Source organism: Zophobas morio, unplaced genomic scaffold (genome assembly GCF_036711695.1).
Source record: "Zophobas morio isolate AGI-343-1 ecotype UQ-CSIRO unplaced genomic scaffold, CSIRO_AGI_Zmor_V1 ptg000017l, whole genome shotgun sequence".
In the NCBI taxonomy this organism is placed as follows: domain Eukaryota; kingdom Metazoa; phylum Arthropoda; class Insecta; order Coleoptera; family Tenebrionidae; genus Zophobas; species Zophobas morio.
Window position 1 is genome coordinate 2,927,677 of NW_026972122.1, and position 11,782 is coordinate 2,939,458.

The 11,782-nt window shown below is 34.3% G+C and overlaps 1 protein-coding gene across 1 annotated transcript; it reads left to right on the plus strand.

Annotated features, from left to right (window-relative positions):
- The first annotated feature begins 11,068 nt into the window (after positions 1-11,068).
- Positions 11,069-11,520, plus strand: LOC135130589 (uncharacterized). The gene is made up of 2 exons (XM_064057994.1): positions 11,069-11,113; positions 11,167-11,520. The coding sequence occupies exons 1-2, from the start codon at positions 11,069-11,071 to the stop codon at positions 11,518-11,520; spliced, it is 399 nt and encodes a 132-aa protein (XP_063914064.1).
- The last annotated feature ends 262 nt before the right edge of the window (positions 11,521-11,782 follow it).

An 11,782-nucleotide genomic window follows, 5' to 3' on the forward strand; every position in this document is an offset into this window, starting at 1 on the left:
TTTCACGTCTAACGGCATCCAATTCTCTAATTCAAAACACTTCACTTAATAGTACTTTCATCACTACGACTCTGAGCTTTTTATATCAGAATGTTAGAGGCTTAAGCTCCAAATTTGACTCATTTTCTAACAACTTATTATCTTGTGTTGACGAGGTCGACGTTTTAATTCCTACTGAAACATGGTTGCATGAGGACGTTGCAAATTCAGAACTATTTCCTGACAACTATTGCATCTTTCGCTGTGATCGAAAGTATAAACATCTGGGTGTTGTCAGAGGTGGCGGAGTTTTGATTGCCATCAATAACAAGTTTTCGTGTTGTACAGTTGACGTTTCCAATATTACCAACGCTATTCAATCCATCCACTTTGTGGGAATTGAAATCTTTCTCTCTAATTACTTGCATTTTTTTTATCTTTACTGTCAATATCCCTCCATCTGTATCTATTACTGATTATGTGGATTTCTTTGATCTCGTTAGCAGTCCTGATCAAATCCATAACAATCTTGTTCTCTTCGTAGGTGATTTTAATACTCCTAAGTTTAGATCCGAATTAAACAATAACTTTAGTCACTGCCTTAATAACTTGGTATCATTTTGCGGCTTCTGCCAATATAATCATATTCTGAATAACTACGACAGTTTGCTTGACCTTATATTTTCTACGTTTCCCTGCACCGTTTTGAGATCTGATTTTTTCCTGGTACCAGAAGATCCACTTCATCCTACATTATTATTCCATATTGATTTGGTGCCTTGCAAGAAAAGTAGCAATTTCTGTTTTAACTCTGATGACGCTGGTTTTAATTTTAGAAAAGCTGATTTTCCTTGCCTTTATGACTTATTATTAAATTATGACTGGTCCAATATATACAATTTTAGCAATGTCGATGACGCCTGTGAACACATGTACACTGTCTTATATTCTCTATTTGATTTGTTAGTGCCCAAAGTTGGCTCTTCCAAGAAAACACGACACATATACCCTCCTTGGTTCCACAAAGAAATTATAAAATGTCTTCGACTCAAATCGGTCATGCGTAGTAAATATGTGAAGACTCATAAACTGTACTTTCATGACCAGTTTCGGAAACTTAGATCTGATGCTAAGAAACTCATCACTAACGCATACCTATACCGAATACCTATTGCATATGGAAAAAAACATTACCCTGGATCCAAAAAAGTTTTGGTCCTTTGTCCGCTCAAAGAAGGTGTTACGCGTATTCCCGGTACAATGTTTTACAATGATGAATGCAACTCTGATCCTAATATTATTGTTAACTCCTTTGCTGATTACTTCAAAAGTGTTTTTATTGACTCTTCACCTCTCACAGACGATGTTATTTTCACGAAGGTTAACAACACAGTATCGGTTACATATATATCTGGAGATGAAATTATTGGAGAATTGAAGCGCATGAAGAACTCTATGACTGCTGGACCTGACAGCATCCCAAGTTTTTTATTAAAAGATTGTGCCCATGTTCTCTCTAAACCGCTTTCACATATCTTTAATATTATGTTGAAGTCATCTACATTTCCTAATAACTGGAAATTGGCACAAATCTGTCCGGTACCAAAGAAAGGGGATCCCTACCAAGTCACAAACTATAGGCCCATATCCATCTTATGCAATTTTTCCAAGTATTTGAGAGCATCTTGTATGCTCGTATTTATACTTCTGTTAAAAATTATATTTCTGAATATCAGCATGGGTTTATGCAAGGAAAATCCACCATTACTAATCTAGCATGTTTCTCTCAGTTCGCTTATAATGCGCTAGATAGAAATAGTCAAGTTGATGTTATATATACGGATTTTCAGAAGGTCTTCGATCAAATTGATCACTACGTCCTGCTTAAGAAACTTGAAACCTTTGCTTTCTCTAACTCTCTTCTTGCTCTTCTGAAATCTTATCTTCTCAATAGGCGTCAACAAGTTGTACATCGTAAATTTAAATCTATAGTTTTTGTCTCAACATCAGGTGTCCCCCAAGGATCCAACCTTGGACCCCTCTTATTTCTAATGTACATCAATGATATTACTGACGCGCTGGAACCCTGTAATAAATTGCTCTTCGCTGACGATTTAAAGATCTTCATGGAAATCGTGTCAATTGCTGACTGTGTCACATTACAAAATTGTCTCAATGTTCTATCCAAGTGGTGTAGTTCTAATCGTCTTCGCCTAAATTTATCTAAATGCAGTATTGTATCCTTTACAAAAAAACTCAATTACAATATATACTCATATTCAATTGAAGGAACAGTATTACACCGCAATTTCAATTTCAAAGATCTAGGTATCCTGTTTGATGCTCAACTTATGTTTAAAGAGCATATATTTAATGCTATCAATAAGGCATTCAAAATCTACGGTTTTATATATAGAAACTGTCGAAATTTTACCAATTTGACCATTTTGAATACCCTGTTTTGCTCATTGGTGCGACCTCACCTTGAATATGGTGCGTTGATCTGGTACCCCATCTATAGAACATATAATATGTCCATTGAAAAAGTGTAACGACGTTTTTTAAAATTTCTCGCCTTCAGAATGGACGGTGCTTATCCTGTACGTGGCATCGATTACAATATTCTCTTGAATAGATTTCAATTTTCTTCTCTAGAAACTCGAAGAATGTTAACAGTCTTGCGTTTCCTATATAAGTTAGCTCATGGTAAAATTGATTGCCCCTTTATCTTGGGTTCCCTTCGGTTTAATGTTCCTCGTCCTGGGCTGCGTTAGGCTCCGTTGTCCAAGCTCTCTTACAGCCGTACCAATGTAGCAGTCAAAACTCCAGTAGCAGTATTGATGTCCACATATAATGTTCTTTATCAAGATTGTGATTTACACCATGACTCAATAAATTCGATTTTAAATCATGCTCGTGCAGCTTTAAGTGTTGTGGAATCGTGAAACGTTCTGTTGTCTCTATTATGTATACCCTGTCATTTTATTGTGTTATTGTATTTTATATTATAGACTTTGATCTCTGTAACTGGGTTTTTACCTGTAGAATGATCAATAAAGATTAAAAATTAAAGATAAAGATTAAAGATTTTTCAAATTCCGGAGTGCTTTTGCCAGGTGGGGATAAATACAGGTACGCGCTTTATTGTAGTATCAATTACATAAAATATTAAAGAACAGACGGTTTATTAAAAAATTCTAAAACTTTACAATTTTCAAATGTCGATATTTCAGTTTTTTCAAATAAAAGCCTTGTGTTTAAACCATGTCACGTTTGCAGAGGATACCTAATTTCTGAACCAAAAGTAACTACTCTGAAAGTGCATAACATGCAAAAAGTTGTTGGTCAACCCACAGTTTCGTTTTTCAAAAAAAGTTTTTTTTTTCATGAAAACATTGCTAATTAACCACGAATTGACGCGAAGAGTCTTTTTTGACGGGGCTATTTTGGCGGATCGCGGTCTAAAATCAACATGTCAACTGAGAAAAAACAGTCATTGTAATCGAAAGATCATGCTTTACCTCATCTAGAATTGTTAATATCATCAGGAGATTGATCTTGAGTCATGTGATAAAATCAAAGAAATTACTACTATTTGATAAGATAAGACTGCTTTTGGCAACTTTTAACATTTTCGACCATTTTTCAACAATTTTCGAAAATTAGCCAACGATATTTCCTTATAGATCTCGATACCCAGAAGCCATTTTCGTCCTCGTTTCTTCTGAAATTCCTATCGTTTTTCCAGAATCGTCAACTGAAACATAGCAATACCATTAAGAGGTTCATGATGGCTTAACGAATTTTTTATGGAGGCGTGAATACGCCTAATCTTCAGATCTTGAACATTAAATCGCTGTAACAGAGTTTTCTGTGGCATTCCTCTCACCACCACATTTATGCGACAAGTATTTAAGAAAACGCCTTCGACTTTTTCAACACTATCAATGTGAGCTTGAATAGAGGGAGCCCACACAGTGCTACCATACTCAAATTTTCACATTACGAATGCAAAATATAATAATAATAATTTATTTTCTACAGGTACATAACCCAATTACAGAAAATATAAAATAACATAGGAGTATAAAAGAACATATAAAAAAACAATTGTTTACAGTATGAAAAAAAAAAGACGAAAATGAGCGGTTATGTAATTTATAGTCTAACGATCGAACAAATTGATTATGCTTTTTTTGGTGGTTTGCAGACTGTCAAAATGTATGTCACATATTGATGATATATTATTAATAATCTCAGACATGATGAATATAGGTGATTTACGGAGAGTATTAGTCCTACATGTAGCTGAATAAATGGTTGTCATTTGTCTCACATTCAGTCGGGGTACTATGAAATTTACTTTATTCAACAGCCACATGCAGTCTATCTCGTTGTTCAATAATTTGTACATAAAAACTATACTTAATATTTTACGCCTTGTAGTACTTACTAAGGTAAGACTCATTTTGGCAAATGATACACCTTTCTATTTTTTAGAATGTATCATTTGCCAAAATAATCGTATCTTAGCAAGTACTAACCCCGCCCACCCGCCCTCTATTTTCTTGGAGGATATGATTTGAAAGAGTCAGTCTCATCTTAGTAAATATTAGCCCCGCCCACCCGCCCTCTGTTTTCTTAGTCTCTATTTCATCTGCCAAAATAACTCGTATCTTAGCAAGTACTAACACTCCTCACCTGTCCTTTATTTTCTTGGGGGCGTATGGGTGGAAGCTAGTATTTACTAAGACAAGACTGACTTTTTCAAATGATATAACTTATAAGAAAATAAAGGGCGGGTGGGCGAGGCTAGTGCTTGCTAAGATAAGCCTAACTTTGGTTGATGACATACCTTCTAAGAAAATAAAGGGCGGGACGGCAGGGCTAGGACTTGTTGAGGTAATACTGATTTTGGCGATTAACATACCTTCGAAGAAAAGAGAGGGTGAGCGGGCGGTGCTAGTACTTGCTAATGTAAGACTTATTTTGGCAAATTTTTCAATTTTTTAGAATGTATTATTTGCCAAAATAATCTTATCTTAACAAGTACTAATCCCGCCCACCCGCCCTTTATTTTCTTGGAGGATATATCATTTGAAAAAGTCAGTCTCATCTTAGTAAATATTAGCCCCGCCCACCCGCCCTCTATTTTCTTAGAGGCTGTTTCATTTGCCAAAATCAGTCGTGTCTTAGGAAGTACTAACCCTGCTCACCTGTTCTTTATTTTCTTGAAGATGTGTGGGCGGAGCTAGTATTTACTAAGACAAGACAGATTTTTTCAAATGATATAACCTATAAGAAAAGAGAGGGTGGGTAGGCGGGGCTAGTACCTGCTAAAATAAGACTGATTTTGGCAAATGAGATACCCTCTTAGAAAAGAGGACGAGGCTAATACTTGCTAAAATAAGTTCGATTTTGGCAAATGACATATTCTCCAACAAAATAGAGGGAGGGCGGGCGGGTGGGGCTAGCACCTGCTAAGATAAGACTGATTTAAGCAAATGACGTATCCTATAAGAAATTTAATTAAATTTATTGTAAGAATAAACAATAGAAGCATTTTCAAATTCTTTCCAAACAGGAATATCTAGAACCTCAAGAGGCTACATATCCTAATAAGTGGAAGTCTACTAAAGTTATCCCCGTCTTCAAATCTGGTGTACGTAATAACATCGAGAATTATAGACCCATTGCAATAGTTTCAAATTTTAGTAAGATCTTTGAAAGAATTGTAGCTAATAATTTATATAGTCATGCATCTAATCAACTTAGCCCTAGTCAACATGGCTTCATAAAAGGAAAGTCAACTTCAACAAATCTGTGTGAATACATCCAATACATATCTGATTCTCTTGAAAGTAAAAACAAGTTGATGTTATTTATACAGATTTATCTAAAGCTTTCGATGTGGTTAATCACTCGATTGATAAGTTGTGGAAATTTGGCCTGTGTAGTAATTTAATAAAGTTATTTCAATTCTTTTTGTGTAATCGCATTCACTATGTTGAGTACCGTGGTTTTCGCTCTCAAACTTATGTAACTACGAGTGGTGTAACGCAAGGGTGAAACCTTGGACCTATTTTATTTATTATATACTTCAATGACGCACTTTTAGAATTTAAGTGTCCTATCTTTGTGTACGCTGATGACCTGAAGGTGGCTAAAACTATTACCACGCTTGATGATTGTTACTCGCTTCAAAATGATCTTAGTAATTTTATTATATGGTGTCACAACAATAAACAAAATATTAATGTAGCCAAATGTAAAGTAATAACCTTTTCTAGATCACCTGATACTACACAATATAAGTATGAATTAAACGATACAGAGATAGATAGAGTAATCCAAATTAAAGACCTTGGTGTTGTGGTTGATTCACAATTGTCATTTATACCTCATTTTCAACATATTTGTGATCATGGCTAATAGAATGTTAGGGTTTATTATAAGAAATACTGTCGATTTTACCAATGTTGATTCTTTGCTTGTATTATATTATTCATTTATTCGTTCTAAACTGGAATATTTATCCGTCGTATGGAATCCATACTACAAAATTCATATATCTTCAATAGAGCGTATTAAAATTTTGTAAACATTTGTTTTATGTTAAATTTGGCAGATATCCCGTAAGAACTTGTTCGAGCGTAGTTCTTTTCAATGAATTTAATCTATACTCGTTGCAGGATAGAAGAACGGTGGCAAATATTGTATTTTTACATACATTGGTTTAAAGACTCGGCGAATATTATTGTATGGATGCCATTAGTATATTTAATTTTTATATTCCTTTCACCACGTGAAATTCTATTATTCAACTCAGTTTTCACGGTTTTATAGAAAGCAATCTGCATAGGAGTCCTGTCTCGACAAATGGAATTGCCGTTAAAGATTGGAGACGATTTGCTGTTTAAAAACTTACTTATTTTCTTAAAAAGAATATCATTTGTCGCAGTCAGTCTTATCTTAGCGAATACTAGCGCCACCCTTTATTTTTTTAAAGAATATGCATTTACCAAAATCAGTCTTATCTTATCAAGTACTAGCCCCGCCCTCTATTTTCTTAGAAGGGATATTATTTGCCATAGTCAGGGTGGGTGGGCCTAGTAGCTATTAAATTATTCGTTACAGTCTCCAAGACTTACAAGATAATATAAGTGTCTTCAAGGCGTTCAGTGCTTTTAGGATTTATAAAAATTAAAGAAAGCATTTTTCCGATCTTTACGATTTTTAGGTCTTTAAAATTTGTGTTTTCTTTAAAGTCTTTGAAATTTATCTAGAACCTTTAGAATCTTTCAAGTATTCGAAACAGCATTTTGGCTTTTGATCCCTTAGAGTTCTTAGACCCTTTAAAGACTTTAAAGCCTTTAAAATCTTTAGTCTTTAAACTATTTAGTCTTTAGACTCGTTAGTCTTTCCAATCTATGGAACTTTTGAATATTTTGGGAATTACTAGGAGTTTTATAAAGCCTAAAATTTCTGCAATTTCTAGGATTATTACTTCCCCCAGGTTCTTTAAAATTGTAAAGATTTTATTGGGTCTTGTTTATATTTAGAAGATTAGAACTTTAATGTAGAATTTTAAATGTCTTTCTATTCGCAATTTCGAGTGTATGTAATCCGTGAAAGCTTTTATTTTTTTTAAACCACTGGGAGGTTTGGAACAGTTGAATCCAGTAATCCAGACAAAAAGCTAAAACTAACCCCACCTACGTCCGCTTTTGGATTTCATTGGTTTTTTGATTAGATGAAAACTCAATTTAATATTGTCAAGTGGTCGAATCAACGCTTAAAAAAATTCGAAGTGGCCCCGCCCACCCACCCGGTTTTCCTCCTGATCGCTCATTCTATTGAACAAAAGGGGAATTTTATAGTCATAAACCACGCAATCTAAACAAAAAACGTAAAACTAATCCCGCCCACCACCGCTTTTGAATTTCATTGTTTTTTTTTATTAGATGAATTCTGAATTTTACTATGTGAAGTGGCGAATTAGACCTAAAAAATTCAAAGTGGCCCCGCCCACCCACCCGGTTTTCTTTTTGGTCATTCATTTTATTGGACGAAAAGTGCATTTTACTTTTAATACAAGCGGAATCTAGTAATCTAGACAAAAAGCTAAAATTAATCCCCATGACCTTCGGTTTTGACTTTCATTGCCTTATTTGATTAGATGGAAATTTATTTTATTTTATCATGTGACCGAATCGTATTTACAAAAATTCAAAGTGGTCCCGCCCACCCACCCGATTTTCCTCCTGATCACTCATTTTATTGGACAAAAAGTGGGTTTTATATTGATAAACATTGGAATCTAGACGAAAAGGTAAAACTAACGTTTATACGTTTTTAATCTTTGAAACCACTGGAAACTATAAAATCTCTAGAAGCTAGAATGGCTAGAATTTTTATAATGTTCAGAGCTTTCAGATTTTCATTATTTTTAGATACTTCAGTATCTTGGAATTTTTTAAATCGCGAAAGTCCCGTTACAATTTTTAAATTGCTGGCTTCTGCAGCTGTTTTTAATTTTTTGAAATTTCTGAAATCCTTGTCCTTAATTTTATAAAAGAAAAATTGGCAACACTACACGCACATAATGCGTAAATACGTCCGGCTTACTTTCTGATTTCTTAGTAACGACGGTGACTGAATTCCACCTTTTATTTTTTTTAGGACAATAACGTTAACAACCAGTGAGCACAATTAATTATTAATAAAACAAGTTGTTATGTTTTATTAATAAATAAACAAAAAAAAAACATTTAATAAGACATTTATAAATTATAAACAAAAATAAGACCAATTTTTCTTTTTCTTTTGAAAAATCCATTAAAGCATAACCAACTAAATACTCAAGAGGATGTTCAAAATTCCTGCCTTGTGCAATAAGTAAGCTCGTTATCATTTTTTGTAAAAGTAAGCTAAGTTTAGCTTTTTCTAGTTCTATGACCAAACGTAGCCCCCCCACCCACCCCTTCGTTGTTCCAGTGACTACTCATAATATGGTTCAGTTCTATCTGGGTGAGCGGAGCTAGTAGCTGCCACGATAAGACTGATTTTGGCAGATGACATACCCTCTAAGAGAATAGAGGGCGGATGGACGGGACTAGTATGTGAAAAGATAAGACTGATTTTGGTAAATGACATACCCTCTAAGAAAAGAGAGGGTGGGTGGGCGGGGCTAGTAGTTGTTACGATAAGACTGATTTTAGCAAATGACATATCCTCTAAGTAAAGAGAGGGTGGGTGGGCGGGGCTAGTAACTGCTAAGATAAGACTGATTTTGGCAAGTGAAATATGACTTAAATGACGTATCCTAAGAAATTTAATTAAATTATTCTAAGAAAAGACACTAGAGGCTCCAAAGCACTTTCAAATTCTTTCCAAACAGGACCTCAAGATTGTTTTATATTTTTCAAAAAAACGACGTCCCAAAATTGACTCAAAAACAGGTCAGCTCAAAATTTTCCAAAAATAGAACACCAAAGTCCCCCCAAATTCTTTTAAACCGTTTACAAAAAAAAGCTCCATGGGCTGCCAAAATAATACACGATGACATTTAAAGCTGAGAAGATTTTTTCAGGTTCAACCAGCAACAAAGCACAAGATTCGTTTAAATTAAAACACCAGGGGATCTAAAACTAACTGCGAACATTTTAATTTTATCAAATTATTATTACAAAAACAACACAACAATATCTTTGTACATTCTAACTGGCAGGGACACTTTTATGGGACGACAAGAATCTGAAATGGAAGAAAAGTCGAGATCATTTGCTGACGTATTGCTGAAAGACTTCATATAAGTGTGACCCACAAAGGGAGTGATACCAAAATGAATATTAAATAAGTCCATTTTAATTTGTTTAATTATTTCTACATATGCGCAACATTTACTGTAACAGCACGTGACGTGATTGATGTCAATATTTTATTTTTGTTCTTCAGGTTTAAGTAAATCTATTAAAAGTGACATATTTGTCCCCGAATTTTCTAAAAATTTTTCCACAATTTTTTATATTCTATTGTGTCTGGATAACTAGTTGATAACACAATTCCATTAACACTAAAAGAAGTGTACGGAAGATAAAGTTTGACCTCAATAGCTCAAATATATAGCTTCAGAAACAGCTTTCCTTCGATTCAAGTACCGTGCACGCCCATTGACGCCATGATGAGACTACCATTCGTGATTCTCCTTTTTGCAACCTGTACCTTGGTAAGATTTCCTTCTCAACACAGTTTCATTTTGCAATATTTATAAAAAAAACCTCAGGCTGAGTTCGATGAAGGAAAAATGAGCGAATTCTTTCCAACCATTTTGAGCTGCAGAAGTGAACATGACTTGACTGATGAAGAAATAAAGCGTGACGAAGCTAGTGGAAACTATTATAAAAATCCTAAATATAAACAACATTTTCTCTGCATTTTACAAAAAGAGGGACTGATTAAAGAGTCAGGCGAGCTCGACACCGAAGTCATTAAAAGTAAATTTGAGGTGGCTGGAGTGACTGACGCCGAATGGACGGAAATTTTCAAGTGCAGTGCCGATAAGCCTACACCTGAAGACACTGCGTTTGAGTTTATAGAATGCATTTATAAGCACGCAAAAATCGTTTCCGATGATGATTAAGTAATGTCAGCTTCAGTGATTTAGAAATTATTGTTATTTTTCTGATGTTTAAAAAAAATGACAATAAAAACCTGCAATGATTTTAACATCAGATTTTTATGTTGTGTTATGTTTAAAATTCTATATAGTCCTGTTGGTACTTTCAAGTGCATCATATTTGTTTCTCCAGACTGATTTTCAGTGGTAGGCAACACATTATATTTGTTCAAATTGAATTGATACTCGAGGACGTCCTTCGAATTTTTTGCGTCAAAAGAAGTTTTGTTTTTAAAGTGTTTCTGGCAACAAGGTAAGTCAGTCTTTTCATATTACAACTATATACATTATAAAATCTGACATAGGTACTAAAGGTGCAATGTTATGCGAGATTTTACACCCTTAGGGGCTGAATACTGAAACATTATGAAATACGTGTTTCATTATTTGTAGATTACCATTAACGTCATCATGAAGCTTCCGTTCGTGGTTCTCCTTTTTGCAGCCCGCGCCTTGGTAATATTTTTTCCTGAAAATAGTTTCGTTTCAAAAGTTATAAACACTTTTAGGCTACGTTTACCATTGACCAAACAGGACTCAAGCCAATCATTTTGGAATGCGCAACTGAAGCTGACCTGACTGATGCCGAGATAGATGCTATCAAAACTATTGCAGACTTTGATAAAAGTCCTAAATATAAATATCAATTTTACTGTATCTTTACGAAGGCCAACGTGATGACCGAGTCAGGTGATTTCGATAATGAACTCATTACAAATATACTGAAAGGGGCTGGTGCGAATGATGACGAAGTGGCCGCAATTTTGAAGTGCTGTGTCCAAAAAGATATACCGGAAGACACAGCGTACGAATTTGGAAAATGCGTCGTCCCGTATTTAGAGAATTTTCCCCTGGAGAAGTGATCAGCCACAATGTTTATAAATTATTATTTTTTGATGTGTAAAAAAATGATGATAAATGATTATAAGGGACTGTTTTCTAATTAATTGATAGATAATATTTTTATGAAAGCCCTGTCTAGTTGCATTGCATATTTCAAAAAACAAAATATCAAATTATCAAAAATTCTTGTTTTTAAACTATAAGTGTAAATCTGTTAAATTAATAAAAAATAGTACAGACATTCTAGAAATCTTTATTTTATTTCTGAAACAGCAACATTTT

Excerpts from the sequence above, each read along its gene's own strand:
- LOC135130589 (XM_064057994.1), top strand. The coding sequence starts at position 11,069 with ATGAAGCTTCCGTTCGTGGTTCTCCTTTTTGCAGCCCGCGCCTTG. Across the intron at positions 11,114-11,166 it reads TTTTTGCAGCCCGCGCCTTG|GCTACGTTTACCATTGACCA; the intron begins GTAATATTTTTT and ends AAACACTTTTAG.